A 20403-nucleotide genomic window follows, 5' to 3' on the forward strand; every position below is an offset into this window, starting at 1 on the left:
TGTGCCTAGGTTCGGCACTGGGCTGTGCAAAGTATGTGGCATGTGCACAGACGTAGCGTAGTGCGGAGGCAACAAAGGAAGCTTGGGTGTGTGTGGAGTGTGGTGGAAATGCCCCTTGGAGTAATGGATAGGCTAGCCGTGGTGTTCATGGGGAAGTTGGGCCAGCCCCGTAGCTAGCAGGCCCAATTTGGGCTTACCCATATTTGCTCTACAATGTGCAGTTGCAAGCGTGCCACAACTGGGCACACACAACTGCCCACGCGCGTGCCGCACATTGCCACACACGTAGTGTGACAACACTAGGCGCTGCAGCTTGTCGTGTGCGTGTGGTGCGACACGCGCATCTACGTGCACAAAACTTCAAGTTGAAATTCATATGTGCATTTGGCATTGTTTGGGGCCAAGATTGAAATTACATCGTGTAAATGGACAATGGGGAACACATTGGTGAAGTCAGATTTGAAAAATTCAGAAGTTGAAAATTTTATGTTTCCCCAAGGTTTTTTCGGGTTCCTCCTACCAACGAGGGGTCAGCTCCCAAAACACCTATATAGAGGACCTCCTTTTGAGCTGGTTGCCTTTCTTGATGCCGGTTTGGCACGAAATCTTGAGATTCTTGGATCATACATATTTCTCAAATTTAGGGGATCTAAGAATTGAAGCATTCAACTGAGGCCCTAGGAAATTAGGCCGCTTTTTTTTAAAGGCAAGTTGGGGCTAGGCGGTCCTCCACAAGTTACTATTCAACATATCACTGGGGTTTGAACTTGCAACGTCCCACCACAAGGAGACCTGCACTGACAGCTCCTACCAACCACATGCCACTTTTGTATAAACGCATGGACGATAGTGCCATTCCATGGACCCCACCATGCAATGCAACATGAGAGTTGCTTTTATTGCAGAAGGCAGCCCCCATCTTGCACAGGCTTGCAAACACACCATAAAGGTCACAAACACCACCAAATTATTCAAGTGATGCAACTAAACCTTTCCTAGCAATTTTTGTCATTCAAAATTTGGGTACGAAAGGCATTGTACTATCTGACATTTTTTGGTATTTTCTTAATTTTTATAATAGCAGGATAATAGAATTTTTGAGGTATATTTTATGATTTTTGAGTTGTGGTTGCGTTCATATCAAAATTTCAAGAAGAATGGTCTTCGTTTCGCTAAAATCGGAGTTGAAATGAGTTCAAAAAGTGTCTGACAAGTTTCAGGAGTATTTCAATCAATTTTGAGTTGTTTTGAGAGCATTTTCATCTCGAAAGACATAGTTGTTCAACCTAGAGTTGACCGGGTCAGTCAACTTCGTAAGTGGACATATCTGGTATTATTTGAATATGTTGGATGACATTCTTGTGATTTGAGTTTGAGAAAAGGATAAAATGAGCATCTTTTGGCTATGATTGCTTTTAGAGGACAATTTGGCTATTTTGGCAGAGGTAGCAGTTGCGATTGTCGCCCAACTTAGTCAACCTGAGTAGGTCAGACTTGACAGGGTCAGCTGGACCATGCCACTTGGCTAGCTCTCTTTTTGGGCTGTCTTCTAGTTGGTTAGGTCAACTAGGTTGTGACCTAGTTAACCCAACTTGTGGGCCAACTAGGAGCCCACGATTTTGGTTAGTTGGGATCTAGTTGGAACCCAACCAGATCTAGACTTTTTGGGATCTAGTTTGCCTAGGCCCATACCCTTTCATGTGGGACCCTATTTAAACCCCTTTAAGGTTATGCATCTGTCTTTCTTTCTCTTGTTGAACCCTTTCACCCTTACACTCACTTTTTACACTTATTCTCTCATCTTCTTTCTAATCTTGGTGGACGACCCACCTGCTTCACCACCATCCAGGTCGAACTGCACTACCTCCCTTCGTCATTGGACAATTGTTGGTGGTGTGTTGCTACGTGGAGGAAGTTGTGCGTCAGGCTCACAGGTGGGACATGGCGTTTGCCTTGTGCATGCAGAGAATGCACGTTAGATTCGACTGGATGGATTTGCATATTTGAGTATGAGAGACTTAATTAAACTTATATGCTATGTCACATGGGTGCGGGTGCGGGTGCGGGTGCGACACGGGTGCGGCGCAATTTCAAAAATTTTGGACACGGGGACTCGGCTATATATATATTAAAAAAAAATAAAATATATATATATATATATATATATATATATATAAGACTCGGTCAAAGTTGTGCCCATTAGGGGACAGGTGATGAGTTGTGAAGGCATTCTGTACACTTTCTTCATACAGGAATAATTCACTTTTGGGCACTTTCTTCATACACTGTAATAATTCACTTTCTTCATACAGGAAAAAACCACAAAAACTTGAGTTGTGCCCATTCTGTACTTAAAACTTGAAAGTGTACAGGTTTTTTAGTTGTGATGGGGTTTTTTCCTTACAGCTGTAGCCCAGAAAATTTAAAAAAAAAAATTTCAAAAAAAAAATTCCAAAAAATGGACCAAAATGACCCTGGGTGCGTTGACCGCACCCAGGGTCGGGTTGACCGAGTCCGAGCCGCACCCGTGTCCGCACCCGTGTCGGTGCGTGTCGACGCGGGTGCGGCGACCTTGGAGCGGAGTCCGTGTGACATAGCTTATATGTTCTCTCCCAAAATTTTGGGTTAGCGGAGTGCTCATCTTGAGTAGAATGCTCATTGTTTTGGTCTCTTGAGTTTGATAGTTCTTTTGTGGATTGTGTATGTGGAAAAAGTCATTGTTCGTGGTTCGTCGGTTTGGTTCCTACGAAAACGTGTTTGCTGACTCCGGATGAGAGTTGCAGCTTCGGATGTGAGTTGTAACGTTGTACTGTGAGTTGCCTCTTATGTGGACGAGTGTTCAGGAAGACGTTTTGAAGGACTGCTTTGGGGTGATACGCAAGTAGGTGTCCCTCACTTGAGGACTAGGTTGAACCATTGAAAAACCGCAAGTTGGTGCTTTAAGGGAGTTGATATCCCTGCAGCACACGTTGGTGGTCGCTCTTCTCTACGAGGACCACGAAGGGCTTGAAATTGCCCTTACTGGGGTCGAAAGGCTCTCCAACCATGAGCGTGATGACGACAAGTTTGCCGTGCGGGCGAAGATGACCTGCTTGTGTATGGGACTACACTGGGGTCCCACGAGTGAAAAATGCTCGATGATGTTGGAGTGGAAGATCGTTGTCTAGGAGGTGATTTGAGGCGCGTTGAGGAATGAGACTTGGCGTGCTAAATGTTGTGGCGATGGCGGATAAAAACTAGAACAAGTTGAGTAGGGTGAAGAAAAGAAAACCAAAGATAAGTGCAAAGGGAAACCGACATAAGTAAAGGCTGTGTTCTTACCTCCATCGATATTGTCGAGGACGACAATGGTTTGGGTGGGGAAGAATGTCCTGGATCGAGCATTCAGAATGAAGTATGTGCAGTGCGGAGCTCTACTGAGTGAAAAATGCATCAAGTGTAGGAACATGTGGTATGTGTTCGCTTGATCGGTGACGTGAGGTGGTAGCATGACATGCGATAAGAAACAATATCGCCGTTGGTGCGACGATGTGTGGCGACTCAGACGTTGAGTGTTTGGTTAAACAGTGCCAGCGGATCAAAGGATGTTGCCTCTAGGGATTTAGTTAAGGACCTTTTGACTTGGATGAGTTTCCCACGCGTAGCGTTTGGATGCATGGGGGTGCGTGTGTGTTATGGCTAATTCTCCTAGGAATCACCTTAGGTGGTTTCAACCGAGTATGATGACTCGGGGCTAGGCGAGTGAATGTGTAGGAGCCGGTTTACGAGTTTGGGTGGTGCTCTTCGCTATGTCATACAATCATCAACGGGTCTTTAGATTGGGGGTCGCAAGACCTTGTCCCTTCTATGGCGAGATTATGCTTGGGCGTGCCCATAGAGTTGCGATACGCTCCATGGCACGTAAGGCTAAAGCATTCGTGCTCTTGCTAGCAGGTATGAGACGGTTATGCACATAAGTGGCATGAACCAAATAAGATGTACTTGATCAACTTTCGCTAGACAGCTGTGCATGAAGTGGTGCGCAGGGCCAATGAAATGATTCAACACATGAAAAAGTGTTGGTGCACGGCCTTTGGTCGTTAGGCTGACCAGACTGGGTAGTCTGACACGTCGTGGGTTTGCGAAAAATTCTATGCCCATGACACATGTACTATAACTTATTGTTCATGAGACATAAGTGGTAGTAGATGAAGGTGGCGACACAATTTAAATATGTATGAGTTTTCAGATGTACATGTTTCAACTCAAAATAAATATATGGGTAAAATATCTTTCAATGGCCAATCTTGCCACACATGTTCTCTTTATATGCGAAAGTGATCTCCAGGATTTTTGATGGATTTCTAAACTTATCCATGACCCATGTACCATGGGTACTTCTGGAGGCATGTTTTACCCGTCTCAGCACTAGTACTGGTACTTCATAGGTATGGATCAAATCAGTTTCGGATATGACCTGATCCAAACCCAACACATTACCTACTATGTGGGATCATTTTCATCTATTTTGAAGATGCGTAAAGTATTGCTTTCATCCATTCTATACACAAGACACATGCATATGTATGCATATATATGTACTTTTCCTAAAAATAGTCTCTCTCTCTCTCTCTCTCTCTATATATATATATATATATATATATATGCATGTATAGCCATATCCCAAGCCCACACTTTTAGAAACTCCCATGTCATACCCAACGTACCTGCACTGCAGACATACCTTTGTGACAGTCCATGACAGACACCTATCCTTGCATACCTCAAGCCCAAATGCTGTCTACTGCTAATAGAAGTGAATACATTGCCTCCCTCAAGTTGGTTCATCCTTGACTCTAATTGTGAAAGTGGAATAATATTGGTATATCTAAGGATGAGTTAGAGTTTTCTTTGAATCAATGATAAATAGCACCTTCCCTTGTATTTCTTCCACACCAATTGAAGTACCACGTGCGTGGGTAGTCTTGGAGCTCATTTTGCTCCAAGGAAAGATAATAATACATGGTCATGTTTTTAGCATTTCGATAAGTGCAGCATGGTAATAATCTGTTAGTTGCATATAAGGCATGGAGCTCATTTTACTCCAAGGAAAGATAGTAATACATGGTCATGATTTTAGCATTTCGATAAGTGCAGCATGGTAATAATCCGTTAGTTGCATATATTTAGCCCATATGACCACTGTACGATAAAGAGGTTTGGAAGGTCAGAGCAGTTAACATTTGTTTTAATGAAAAAAAAGAAATAAACAAATAATTTGACCATGTCCATGTAACAAGTATCCTAAAACATCAAATAATTTTGGCATTTTCTTTCTATATTTATCCATTTTTTTTACTTATGTTGTTCCAATTTGACTATTCACCTACAAAAGTTGATGATCAAAGTTATTTGATTTCACTTTGTAAATTCATGATGAACAAATGTAATCCTTTTGGTATTGTACATAGTATGGTCTTATCCATCTTAAAGTGCTTATTTTCATTCACATAAATGTAATCCTTGTCTTGGAAAATTGCTGGTGCCTTGGGTCTAATTTCATGCTACATTCATGTATAATTTGCAACTTGTGCAGAGACATAATGGAATCATTGTCCAACGTTGGGGAGTTTGTAAAAGCAACTGAGTTTATTGGCCAAAGTTCAGGTTTGCTATCTCTTCTGATCACCTGTGTTTTTTCTCAAAGACAGGCATCTACTCTCTGAAGCTTGCTTTACTTTTTGCAAGATTTAGAGTAAGTTTGGTTTGCTGGTCTACATGAGATTCCAAATTGAATTTAATTTGGATCCATATGAATCAGAATCACAAGAGGTCCCTTGTGATTTTGATTCTCAATTAAATGAGAAAATGGCTCATTTTTCCTTTGCAAATGAGATTTGGTTTCTCACTACTCACTTTTTGATGTTTGGTTAACATGCCAATGAATCTCATGAGGCGTTACCAAGCATGTTTTTAGTTCAGATGTTGTGATCATGCTTTTGCTTCTGTTGTCTCCACCTGTTACTATAGTTTCTCTGTTTAAATCGTATATATGAAGTATTATTTTGCCCATTACTTATCCTTGTTGGCCATTTATTATTGCCATCATCATCATGATCACAATTCTTTTCCTATCTTTGATATGAGGGCATCATATCCGGACATGGCACAACACAGATGTAGCAATGCACCCTGGAATTTTGTTAAGGTAGGACATACACACACATGCACTCCCCCCCATCCTCCACACACACACACACACACACTATATATATATATATATATATATATATATATATATATATATTGATCGTCCGAATGAGCTGAAACTCATAGGTGTGGGTCGTGTTGACCCAATCAGACCTCATAGATGGATTCAGCATGTCCAACTGCTAGAGATCGGCTGTTGGATCGTGTTTTCTCGATGAAAAAACACTATTTTATGAACTGAGAAAATATCACACATTCAATTCTCAAAATCGTGCTTACACGTCTGTGATTGAACGATCTAAGAGCTGATTGTCACTAACCTAAACATATAGATCACACATGTATGGTTAATTTCATGAAAAACAACAAAAAAATAAAAATGAAAATTCATTTGTAAGCTGGTATTTTGAGAGCTTAAAAAATCAGCAGTCTGCAATGTGTCGAGATTTCATGATTAAAAAAATCATGTTTTTTACATCAACAGTTGATCCAAAGTGCACTTCTTAAAATATCATGCCAAACGCTCTTGTGGGTTTAGATTGATTAGATACCCATACCTATGAGCATGTTTTTAAGGGCGTTTTCTGAGGCGTTAAAGGTGTATGCCTTTTATGCTTCACACTATCCAACTTCTTGAGGCTTAAGCCTCTTTGCTGGGTGGTGAGGCTTATGCCTTCCCAGCAAAGAGGCTTAGCCTTTTGCATGAGGTGTGGGCCTCTATGTGAGGCCCACACCTCTTTTGTTTTTAGTTTTTACTGTGGTAGGCATAAAAAAGGTGCCTACCTAAGGCAAGGCCTCATTTGTTTTTACTGTGGTAGGTACAGAAAAGGTGCCTACCCTAATGATCTACCCAAGGCAAAGTTAAACCTCTTTCTTTTAACATTTACGTATTTTTTCTTTTAGGATAGGTTCATTTGCACTTTTTTGTTATTTTTTTTAATAATCACCTTTTTTGTTATTTTGATTAGGTAATTTGACACTTTTTTGTTATTTTAGATTATTTTGGTACTTGTTTCTTGTGATTTCGAAAACCTTATCGAAAAACCTTTCAAAGATTTAAAGTTTAATATTTAAAAACAACAGCGGAAGACATTTAGAAAAGAACACAAGTCAACAATCCTGGGTACGTTAGCTGAAAAACCATCATTCACATGTACAACATCTTAAAGAAATTTAAGAAATAAGGCAATCGATTAAAATCTGCAGTTTATTACAAAATGAGCCTTTTATTCCAAAGTTCAATAAATCTAAGAAAAACTCCAAAAAGTCCCAGAGCCAAGCCGCCAGCAGAAAGAAAATAAATCTTGATCCACGTTGCACCACGCCATCGGCCGCCAGTGAAGTCCTACTCCTCACCTGCCTATGAAATGAGTCAGCTTCATAACAAATCAGTAGGTGCACGAACAGATAAGTAAAATGAAAATAAAACAGGACATTCATGAGATAAGCAATTATGATATTTAAGCAATTAAAGCAGTTGTAGTCTATTCTAGCAAATGTAATAAGTGCAAAGAGAAGCAGTGTAAGTCTCAGTCATCTATATCTATTCCTGAATATATTCTTTAAGTTCTGATATTAACTGGCCTGTGGGTACGCACAGACGCGAAACGTAGAAACAGCCGAGACCGATCCGGGGGTTTATTATGTCAGGTGTTTTCATTAACCCGGATGGCTGACTGAGTCCGCTCCTAAGGGGACGGTCAGTGACCAAGAGAGTAAATCTCCAAAGGCATTCGTGGCCCATGGATGCATCCAACTTCTGCAGAAGTGCCTGGGAGTTACCACCTAGGATAATTTATGGTAATCCCAATTCCCCTAACTCCGATGACTGGGGAAAACCGAGTCTTTTGCTCGTGGGGTGGTTGTTAACAACCTGTCCATCGGAGTCTTTGTACCATCCATCCTCTCCCTTGATGAACCGTGAAGATCGGATGGGTACGACGGGGGTTTCTTAACCGCCGCCCCATCCTACATGCTCTGGTCTATTAGACCCATTCGAGCATCTTGCCTGTGAAGGCGAATGATCACCTTTTTATGTGATCTCAACCTTTTGCTAATTGCACTCATCGAGGTTGCCACAACCTCATCATCCCACCATCGTAACCCACATGGGATGTACTTGTCCAAAAGTACGATCGTACCTTCCCAGAGGTACAACTACGATGAGAGGGCAGCATAATGGTTTATGATTCTTTTGGTTCATACATAACCTGAATTGCTCTCTGAGCAGAGGGGCCTGCGGAGGCCGGTATCATCTCATGGATATCAATAAGGAATTTCTTAATCACTTCGAGGTACTGAATGACCTCCCGTACTATTGTATCATACTTTTCTTCAGGTCTAATTACCAAAGTAACTTTGTGGGTTCTCGATAGATAGCCTATCACAAGGTTTTATAAATGTCTGTATTATGCTTGGCATGCTCGAATACTAAGAATCAAGAAGTCACCTCCAAGATTCATCAGGCAATAATCAATAAGGCATTTATAGTAATTTATAACAATGAGCCAGGCGAACATACAGGAATAAGGTCTTTCTAGCAATGAGTTTACTCGTAGAGCTTCAACAATAAGTATGAAATTTCAAAAGAATACAGATGCAGAAACACAACACAGACAATCACCAGTTTGGAAATTCTACGAGTGAGAATGCATGCCAAATAAACTATTCTATCACAAAATCCTTATAATTTTATTTCATTCTTACAAATCCATCGTGCGACTTTCCCCCACCTCGGGATGTCGTGCAGCTGCGTGCGTCTACGCGTGTAGATGATACGAGGCTCGGGCCGCGGAGCCAGAGCGGGGGGTTTCCGATGCGAGGTCTGCAACAGGGTGAGTATTCAATAATGATAATTTAATTAAATGGTGCGACGGGAGCAAGGGTAGGATTAAGTGACCGGGGATACCGGCCCCTTCCAGACAGAACAATAAAAGGCAGGGCCCTCGGCCCTTGCCTGACGAAATAGGGAATGGCAGGGGCCTCGGCCCCTGACTGACAATAATAGCGAATGGCAAGGGCCTTGGCCACTGCATGACAAAACGCGAAGGGCAGGGCCCTTGCCCCAGCCAAACAGGTCACGCATGGCAGGGGTCTCGGCCCCTACCCCAAGAACAGGGAAAGGCAGGGCCTCGGCCCCTGCCTGGTACAAACAGAATGGCAAGGGCCCTGGCCCTTGCCTGACAAAAATGAAGAAATGGCAAGGGCCCCAGCCCCTGCCTGTCGAAAATGAGGAATGGCAGGGGCCCCAGCCCCTGCCTGACGAATCAAGAGACGGCAGGGGCCTCGGCCCCTGTTAGAAACACCTACAAATGGCAGGGGCCTCGACCCCTGCCAGTCAAAAATCGCGGAGCCGCAGGGGGGTGTCCGGCCCCCCTGCGTGCCGAGGGTCAAGAGCGGCAGGGGGGTATTCCCTGCCCTCCCAGAAGCCAGAGGGCGGCAGTGGGGTGAGCCCCTGCCAGCCCAACAAAATAAAGGGCGTCAGGGGCATTGCCCCTGCCAGCCTAAACAGGAAGGCGGCAGGGGCACTACCCCTGCGCGCCAGAACACAAGAGGCAGCGGGGCGAGCCCCCGCCTGCCGAAAAAACAAGAAGCGGCAGGGGCATTGCCTTTGCCTAAAGGTGGTCGAAAGGTGGCAGGGGAACTGACCCCTGCCGAAAGAGAGACCGGGGTGGGGGTGACAGGGAGGGAAACCGAGCTCCCGTCAGTTTCCCTGTCACCCACAGAGGTGAGGGAGTGTCGCAGGGGCCATTGGTCCCCTGCCGGCACTCCGGCGCACCCCCAGACGGAAGAGGGGACGACAGGGGCCTTGCAGGCCACCTGTCGGCCCTCCGGTGATTACCGGAGAGGCAGGAGGGCACGGCAGGGGCTGTGCGCAGCCTGCCGGCCTCCCGACGAGGTGACAGAGAGGGGGGTGAGGAAAAGAAGAGGGAGGAGAAGAGAAGAGAACGGCGTACCTGGGAGTGGTGGCCGGCGTTGGCGGCGTGCGCAACAAGGAGAAGACCGGCGTGGAGGGGGAGGGACGAGGGCTGCGAGAGGGAGGCGAGACTCCCCTCGCCCTCCAACCTCTCTCTTAAAGGCGCAGGGGGGGCACCTGAATGGGGAAACCCTCGATGGGTTTCCCTATCCTGCCCGAAAACGCAGGGGGGAGAAGGGGGGTTGCGGCGCCCGACTGCTCGGGTTTTTTTTAAAAACCCTAAAATAAAAAGGGGCCCGGGTCGGGTCCGGACCCGACCCGGCCCGGGTCCAAACATATTTTTTTTATGGGATTTTACATCCTACCCCTCTTAAAAGAATTTCGTCCGCGAAATATCTATTACCTTGAAGAATCAAAATATAGGTCAGGATATTTTTCCCTGATATCGTTCTCAGTTTCCCAAGTACATTCGTCAATTCCATGATGTTGCCACCGAACCTTTACAAAGGAAAAGGTTTTTGATCTAAGCACTTGGTCACGACGGTCGACGATCTCCACTGGTCTTTCTTCGAACGTCAAGTCCCCTCTAATGTCCACATGATCATAATGAATGATATGCGATGGATCGTGAACATACTTCCTCAACATGGATACGTGAAAAACATTATGGATCTGAGCATACTGCGGAGGTAACGCCACGCGATAAGCTGCTTCTCCAATTCGCTCCAGGATTTCGAACGGTCCGACGTATCTAGGACTCAGCTTTCCCCTTTTCCCGAACCGAAATACGCTCTTCGTCGGAGATACCTTAACAAAAACCATCTCGCCAATATCGAAGACAAGCTCTCGTCGGCGTCTATCTGCATAGCTTTTTTGCCGACTCTGAGCGGTACAGAGTCGTTCTCGAATCATCTGCACTTGTTGAGTATAGTGTTGCAAGACTATAGGTGCCTCCAAACTTCGTTCGCCAACCTCGTCCCAGTAAACAGGTGATCGACATGGCCTCCCATATAAAGCTTCGTATGGGGCCATCCCGATGCTCGCATGATAGCTGTTGTTATACGCGAACTCCGCCAGACTGATGTGAGAATCCCACTCTCCCTTCCAGTCCATCATACAGGCTCGAAGCATGTCTTCCAAGGTTTGAATCGTACGTTCCGACTGCTCGTCAGTCTGAGGGTGAAACGCAGTGCTGAACTTCAACTTTGTGCCCAACGCCAACTGAAGTTGACCCCAAAACCTTGAAGTGAATCTAGGATCACGATCGGAGATAATCGAGACTGGAACACCATGCAATCTCACAATCTCTCTAACATAGAGATCAACGAGACTATCTAACGATTGGTTGAGACGGATAGGTAGGAAATGAGCCGACTTGGTGAGTCTATCAATGATCACCCAAATCGCGTCATGCTTCCTTCGCGTTCTCGGAAGACCGACTATAAAGTCCATGGTAACATCTTCCCACTTCCATAGAGGGATCTCTATCTGCTGCATGACCCCACCGGGTCTCTGGTGCTCGATCTTGATTTGCTGACACGTTAAACACTTCGAGACATACTCAGCCACGTCTTGCTTCATACCGCTCCACCAATAACTGCGTTGTAGGTCTTTGAACATCTTCGTGCTACCCGGGTGAATGGTGTATCTAGACTTGTGGGCCTCCGCCAAAATTTCATCTCGAAGAATCGGGTCGTCAGGAACCCAAAGGCGCTCCCTCAACCATATACTTCCATCCTCCTTCAGACGAAAATGTGTATCTGCCAATACCGCTTGAGCCTTCAACTTCTCGTAGCGCGCATCAGTCTTCTGCCCATTGATGATTCTCGCTAGTAGCTCAGGTTGAGCAACAAGGTGGGATAAACCGATTGAACCTTGAGTGATTGCGAAAGGTTCCCATGAGGCTAGGTCTTCGACCAACCTCCATCCAGCAAATAAAGCATTTATCGAACTTTCCGGTGCTTTGCGGCTGAGGGCGTCAGCCACAACGTTCGCCTTTCCTGGGTGGTAGGAGAGGGTGAAGTCGTAATCCTTGAGGAATTCAAGCCAACGTCGTTGTCTCATGTTCAATTCCTTCTGCGAAAATAGGTACTTAAGGCTCTTATGATCGGTGAATGCTTCAAACTGCTCCTCGTACAAGTAATGTCTCCATATCTTCAGTGCGAACACCACTGCCGCTAACTCTAAATCGTGAGTTGGGTAGTTCTTCTCGTGGATTTTAAGTTGTCGAGAAGCGTAAGCGATCACCTTCCCATTCTGCATCAGCACGACCCCTATGCCTGACCCAGAGGCATCGGTATAAATCACGAACCCGCCCTTACCAGAAGGTAAGGTCAAAATAGGAGCACTGGTAAGTCGTTCCTTCAACAACTGAAAACTCGCCTCGCACTTCTCGTCCCATAAGAATTTAGTCTCTTTCTTCAGCAACTTCGTCAAGGGTAACGCAATTTTAGAAAAATCCTGAATGAATCTTCTGTAGTAACCCGCTAGTCCAAGGAAACTTCTGATATCACGCGCGTTCTTTGGTTGCTACCAACCAAGTACAGCCTCCACCTTTGCAGGGTCCACGGACACTCCTTCCTTAGAAATAACGTGTCCCAAAAACATGACTTCCTCGAGCCAGAATTCACATTTAGAGAACTTGGCATACAAACGTTCCTTTCGCAAGGTCTTCAACACAACTGTTAGGTGCTCTCGATGTTGCTCTCGACTTTCTGAGTACACCAAGATGTCGTCGATGAACACGATCACGAAGGTGTCCAAAAATGGCTTGAACACCCTATTCATCAAGTCCATGAAAGCTGCGGGGGCATTGGTCACTCCGAACGGCATGACTGTGAACTCGTAATGTCCGTATCTCGTCCGAAAGGCCGTCTTAGGAATATCCTCATTCCTAATTCTGAGTTGATGGTATCCGGACCTAAGATCGATTTTCGAGAAAACCTTGGCCTTCTGCAACTGATCGAACAAGTCTTCAATACGCGGCAATGGGTACTTGTTTTTTATTGTGGCCTGGTTGAGCATTCGATAGTCGATGCACAATCGCAAAGTCCCGTCCTTCTTCTTCACGAAGAGCACAGGAGCTCTCCAAGGAGAAACGCTGGGGCGAATGAATCCCTGATCCAACAACTCCTGCAACTGCTTCTTCAGCTCCTCAAGCTCAGCTGGCGCCATTCTGTAGGGTGCTTTGGAGATTGGTGTCGTACCTGGTAGCAATTCAATATTGAATTCTACCTCACGAGACGGTGGAAGTCCCGACAGCTCTTTAGGAAAAACGTCGGGGTAATCGCGAACAACATCTAGCTCTCTGATGGGAATGGGCATTGGATCTGACTGGATAACACTAACCAAAAAGGCAGTGCATCCCTTCCGCAAGAAGTTCTGTGCCTTAAGCGCCGAGATCATTCGGCTTGCTCGAACAGGTCTGAGAATTCTGAATTCTACTTTCGAAGAGCCTGGAGGTGATAAAACGATCTTGCCATCACGGCAAAAGATCTTGGCATGATACTTGTGCAACCAATCCATGCCTAGGATGACGTCAAATTCAGTCATCTCCAGCAGGATAGCACAAGCAGGCAAGTGCCGCTCTGCCACAACTACGTCCAATTCAGGTATGAAAGTGGTGCAAACCGTGTTCTTCCCAACGGGGTTATACACGTCTAATGCATTATCAAGCGTTTTTACCGTTATATGCAATTGTTTTACGATTTTTTCTGAAACAAACGAATGTGTGGCACCACAATCAAAGAGTGCAAAAGCTGCTTGATCAACAACAAGAATGGTACCTTGAACGAGATCCCCTTTGGTCAATTGATCGATCGTGGCTGCATAAACTCGACCCGGCTCTCTGCCACTGCTTGGTTGTGCTCGCTGTTGTTGCTGATGAGGTGGTCGAGGAGTCTGAGATACGTTGTCGGTTCGCTTGAGGTCATCTGCTGCTTTCTTTCGGCAGTCGCGTATGAAATGACCAATCTTGCCACAGTACAGGCATCCGCCAGTGTCCCGCGGACAAGATTGTCCCACATGAGGCCTCTTGCACCTGGGGCAGTTATCACTCGACGGTTGCCTGGGCGGTGGAGGGCCCTGTTGTCGCTGGCGTTTTGCTGGAGGAAACTGTTTCTTCCCTGCTTCAGTCTTCACTGGAAAAGGTGGTCGTTGCCCTGGGCCGCCGGAAAATGTCTTCTTTTGCTCACCACCTGACGCGGTTGACTTCTTGGCTTGCACACTTTTTGAACGCTCCCAATCCTCGTTCAGTAGGGTGGCTGCTGCTACTGCCGCAGAAAAAGTCACGGGTATGCTGGTGAGAACCCTATGCCTGAGTCCTTCCTTCAGTCCGTGAATAAACTTCCCGGCCCGCTCATGATCATCCTCGAATAGGTGAGGACAATAGCCCTCCAACCGTTGAAATTTGGCGATATATTCGTTCAAACTTAAGCTTCCTTGGCACAGCTCCAGAAATTCCACCTTCTTCTTTTCCCTCGCATGAGGAGGGAAATAGTTTCCGAGAAAAACCCTTCGGAAGGCCTCCCACGGAATCACCTCAGCACCCGGAAACTGCATCTCCCGCGTAGTGTCCCACCATTCGCGAGCATCGTCCTTCAAACGAAAGGACCCGAACATCGTCTTCTTATCATCAGGAACGGACAACACTTGGAACACCCGTTCCACCTCTTTAACCCAACTCTCCGCCAAGTCAGGATCAACCTTGCCCGAGAAAGTAGGAGGGTCCAACTTTAGAAATTTTTCATATGTGGCGGTTGGTGCATTCCCAACAAGGGAACCTGGATCCTGATGGGGGCGACCCTGGTTACGAATCGCCTCAGCTAAGGAGTTGAGGGTATCCATCATGAATCCCCTCTGTTCACGCAACTCATCGGCCATGCTGTGGCTTGAGTTTCCCGCCATCCTTAAAAAGCAACCAAGATAAAAATCAAAAACACTGAAGACGTACCAGTAGGCATAAGTATAAAAACAAAGGCAAGAACATAAATCTTTATTCTGAGAGTCAAATATTTAGAATCCAGCTGTGCTGGTACATAAGCAAAAGTTATATTCCGCAGTTATAAATGAGTTCACAGACTCCAACAAAACTGGGTGCGTGCTACCTCCCCTTAGGGACGACTAGAATACTTCCTAAGATATTCCCTTCTATTGCCTGTGCGCCTGAATCTGCGCTTAGGGGTGAAGGGAAGTGACTCATCGTAGGAGGGCTCCTGCCCGTAAAGGGGCGTCGCCGGAGTATATTCCGGTGAGCCAAGGCTATAATCTGAAGAATCCGTCGCAGGTGTATATGTGGGTGACACACCGCCAACTGGGTCAGCCGGAGGTAGTGGTTGCTCGCCTGCAGTCGAATATGCGGTCTTGTCGTCATGCTTGGCCTTGAGGAGGCAAGCATCTACGGTGTGCCCAGTTTCTCCGCAGAAACCGCACTCCTCTGCTAACTCAGGGGGAACAAAATCTCCCGATGACTCCTGTGGTGTCTGATGGTGCACCCGAATGTGCGAAGGCACGAAACCATCTTCTCGAGCATGCACTTCAGCCCATGCTGCTGCCAAGGGTATCTGGTAGGCGATCGGTAGTGAGAAGCCTTGCTCGTCCGTAAAAATGGGTAGAGGAGGGCGGTTAGCCCAGTAATCAGCCCCGAACATCTCACGTCCGTCCCTCTCCCTTACGGAACGGCCACGTACACTACGCGTGCTCCTACCGCGACTACCATTAGAACCAGTAACCGGATCCATATATCCAACGGTACTACGAATAAAACAAGAATATAATTTAGTCTAAACATGTTATGAAATATCAAAGACTTACTTACAGCGCGATGGGATGCTCAATAGTCAAGATTCACTTCTTTCTGATCTGGCTCTGATACCAAGTTGTAACGCCCCAAAATTTCGACTTGTGATTTCGAAAAACCTTTCAAAGATTTAAAGTTTAATATTTAAAAACAACAGCGGAAGACATTTAGAAAGGAACACAAGTCAACAATCATGGGTACGTTAGCTGAAAAACCATCATTCACATGTACAACATCTTAAAGGAATTTAAGAAATAAGGCAATCGATTAAAATCTGCAGTTTATTACAAAATGAGCCTTTTATTCCAAAGTTCAATAAATCTAAGAAAAACTCCAAAAAGTCCCAGAGCCAAGCCGCCAGCAGAAAGAAAATGAATCTTGATCCACGTTGCACCACGCCATCGGCTGCCAGTGAAGTCCTACTCCTCACCTGCCTATGAAATGGGTCAGCTTCATAACAAACCAGTAGGTGCACGAACAGATAAGTAGAATGAAAATAAAACAGGACATTCATGAGATAAGCAGTTATGATATTTAAGCAATTAAAGCAGTTGTAGTCTATTCTAGCAAATGTAATAAGTGCAAAGAGAAGCAGTGTAAGTCTCAGTCATCTATATCTATTCCTGAATATATTCTTTAAGTTCTGATATTAACTGGCCTGTGGGTACGCACAGACGCGAAACGTAGAAACAGCCGAGACCGATCCGGGGGTTTATTATGTCAGGTGTTTTCATTAACCCGGATGGCTGACTGAGTCCGCTCCTAAGGGGACGGTCAGTGACCAAGAGAGTAAATCTCCAAAGGCATTCGTGGCCCATGGATGCATCCAACTTCTGCAGAAGTGCCTGGGAGTTACCACCTAGGATAATTTATGGTAATCCCAATTCCCCTAACTCCGATGACTGGGGAAAACCGAGTCTTTTGCTCGTGGGGTGGTTGTTAACAACCTGTCCATCGGAGTCTTTGTACCATCCATCCTCTCCCTTGATGAACCGTGAAGATCGGATGGGTACGACGGGGGTTTCTTAACCGCCGCCCCATCCTACATGCTCTGGTCTATTAGACCCATTCGAGCATCTTGCCTGTGAAGGCGAATGATCACCTTTTTATGTGATCTCAACCTTTTGCTAATTGCACTCATCGAGGTTGCCACAACCTCATCATCCCACCATCGTAACCCACATGGGATGTACTTGTCCAAAAGTACGATCGTACCTTCCCAGAGGTACAACTACGATGAGAGGGCAGCATAATGGTTTATGATTCTTTTGGTTCATACATAACCTGAATTGCTCTCTGAGCAGAGGGGCCTGCGGAGGCCGGTATCATCTCATGGATATCAATAAGGAATTTCTTAATCACTTTGAGGTACTGAATGACCTCCCGTACTATTGTATCATACTTTTCTTCAGGTCTAATTACCAAAGTAACTTTGTGGGTTCTCGATAGATAGCCTATCACGAGGTTTTATAAATGTCTGTATTATGCTTGGCATGCTCGAATACTAAGAATCAAGAAGTCACCTCCAAGATTCATCAGGCAATAATCAATAAGGCATTTATAGTAATTTATAACAATGAGCCAGGCGAACATACAGGAATAAGGTCTTTCTAGCAATGAGTTTACTCGTAGAGCTTCAACAATAAGTATGAAATTTCAAAAGAATACAGATGCAGAAACACAACACAGACAATCACCAGTTTGGAAATTCTACGAGTGAGAATGCATGCCAAATAAACTATTCTATCACAAAATCCTTATAATTTTATTTCATTCTTACAAATCCATCGTGCGACTTTCCCCCACCTCGGGATGTCGTGCAGCTGCGTGCGTCTACGCGTGTAGATGATACGAGGCTCGGGCCGCGGAGCCAGAGCGGGGGGTTTCCGATGCGAGGTCTGCAACAGGGTGAGTATTCAATAATGATAATTTAATTAAATGGTGCGACGGGAGCAAGGGTAGGATTAAGTGACCGGGGATACCGGCCCCTTCCAGACAGAACAATAAAAGGCAGGGCCCTCGGCCCTTGCCTGACGAAATAGGGAATGGCAGGGGCCTCGGCCCCTGACTGACAATAATAGCGAATGGCAAGGGCCTTGGCCCCTGCATGACAAAACGCGAAGGGCAGGGCCCTTGCCCCAGCCAAACAGGTGACGCATGGCAGGGGTCTCGGCCCCTACCCCAAGAACAGGGAAAGGCAGGGCCTCGGCCTCTGCCTGGTACAAACAGAATGGCAAGGGCCCTGGCCCTTGCCTGACAAAAATGAAGAAATGGCAAGGGCCCCAGCCCCTGCCTGTCGAAAATGAGGAATGGCAGGGGCCCCAGCCCCTGCCTGACGAATTAAGAGACGGCAGGGGCCTCGGCCCCTGCCAGAAACACCTACAAATGGCAGGGGCCTCGACCCCTGCCAGTCAAAAATCGCGGAGCCGCAGGGGGGTGTCCGCCCCCCCTGCGTGCCGAGGGTCAAGAGCGGCAGGGGGGTATTCCCTGCCCTCCTAGAAGCCAGAGGGCGGCAGGGGGGTGAGCCCCTGCCAGCCCAACAAAATAAAGGGTGACAGGGGCATTGCCCCTGCCAGCCTAAACAGGAAGGTGGCAGGGGCACTACCCCTGCGCGCCAGAACACAAGAGGCAGCGGGGTGAGCCCCCGCCTGCCGAAAAAACAAGAAGCGGCAGGGGCATTGCCCCTGCCTAAAGGTGGTCGAAAGGTGGCAGGGGAACTGACCCCTGCCGAAAGAGAGACCGGGGTGGGGGTGACAGGGAGGGAAACCGACCTCCCGTCAGTTTCCCTGTCACCCACAGAGGTGAGGGAGTGTCGCAGGGGCCATTGGTCCCCTGCCGGCACTCCGGCGCACCCCCAGAGGGAAGAGGGGATGACAGGGGCCTTGCAGGCCACCTGTCGGCCCTCCGGTGATTACCGGAGAGGCAGGAGGGCACGACAGGGGCTGTGCGCAGCCTGCCGGCCTCCCGACGAGGTGACAGAGAGGGGGGTGAGGAAAAGAAGAGGGAGGAGAAGAGAAGAGAACGACGTACCTGGGAGTGGTGGCCGGCGTCGGCGGCGTGCGCAGCAAGGAGAAGACCGACGTGGAGGGGGAGGGACGAGGGCTGCGAGAGGGAGGCGAGACTCCCCTCGCCCTCCAACCTCTCTCTTAAAGGCGCAGGGGGGGCACCTGAATGGGGAAACCCTCGATGGGTTTCCCTATCCAGCCCGAAAACGCAGGGGGGAGAAGGGGGGTTGCGGCGCCCGACTGCTCGGGTTTTTTTTAAAAACCCTAAAATAAAAAGGGGCCCGGGTCTGGTCCGGACCCGACCCGGCCCGGGTCCAAACAGATTTTTTTTATGGGATTTTACGGCCTACCCTAATGATCTACCCAAGGCAAAGTTAAACCTCTTTCTTTTAACATTTACGTATTTTTTCTTTTAGGATAGGTTCATTTGCACTTTTTTGTTATTTTTTTTAATAATCACCTTTTTTGTTATTTTGATTAGGTAATTTGACACTTTTTGTTATTTTAGATTATTTTGGTACTTGTTTCTTTTTCTTATATTTGTCTATTGTTAATTGTTATTTAATTTTCAACTTTTGATTATTAGCATTCTTTTAAGTTTTAACTAATCAATATGAATTAACCATTGTCTTCACTTATAATTATCCACTGTGTGTTTGAAATTGAAAAAGAAATGGCAGGAGTAAAGAGAAAACTGAAAGGAGAGTTAGCAATAGAAGGTGACAACAAAGAGGAGTCTAGGGAAGTAAGGTGACAATTGAATACAACAATAGAAGAAAAACCAAGATTTTCACTGAAGTTACTGGATAAAATTGAAGTCGATCAAGAATCAAGTGCAGCTAATAAAAAGACATACAAACCAAAATCCAGAGTATGCACTCAAATAGTGAAAATGTTGAAGGATGCAGGGAAATATGATGGAAAGAAAGAAGCAAAAATACATTAGATTCTGTTATAGCATGTCATATTCCTGAGTATGCAGAGGTGATTCGTTCAAAAGAAGAACTATGAAATTTTTTGAAGAAATGAAATGAAAAAGAAGATGCTAGAATAGTTAAAATGGGTGCCAACTTATGTTCTTTTATTTAGTCACATCTTGCAATAATGATTTTTTTTTTGCATTTGCACTGATTGTTATTTGTTTATGCTTTATGTTTAATGAATAACTGCTCTATTTTATTAGCTGTAGATTTTTTAATATTTTTTTAATTTAACTTTGAGAAACATGGAGGCTTACACCTCACTACGCCTCGAGGCTTACGCTTCTCTCAAGTTTTTAAAAAATGCCTCGATACGCCTTTCACCTTTAAAAACCTTGCCTATGAGTTCATGCTAGAGAGGATGCTACAGTCGAGTGTAATGAATATTTTCCCTGACTATATATAGGGTATATATTGGCTACTCTTTATGGTGCCTTACTATCCAGCAAAAAATCACAAGTTTTATTTGCTGAACCTGACCCCACAGATGTATTTTGCATAGTTCATTTATTAGGT

General features: G+C 45.8%; 1 protein-coding gene across 1 annotated transcript in view; it reads left to right on the plus strand.

Moving 5' to 3' along the window:
- The window catches only part of FANCM (DEAD/DEAH box RNA helicase family protein), a 78948-nt gene that overhangs the window by 37230 nt on the left and 21315 nt on the right, over positions 1-20403 (plus strand). Inside the window, exon 13 of the mRNA XM_089987014.1 lies at positions 5576-5646. Coding sequence (XP_089843140.1) covers positions 5576-5646 — 71 coding nt within the window. The remainder of the gene's footprint in view (positions 1-5575; positions 5647-20403) is intronic.

The sequence above is a fragment of the Nuphar pumila genome, chromosome 1, assembly GCF_984573655.1.
Source record: "Nuphar pumila chromosome 1, dmNupPumi1.hap1.1, whole genome shotgun sequence".
NCBI lineage: Eukaryota > Viridiplantae > Streptophyta > Magnoliopsida > Nymphaeales > Nymphaeaceae > Nuphar > Nuphar pumila.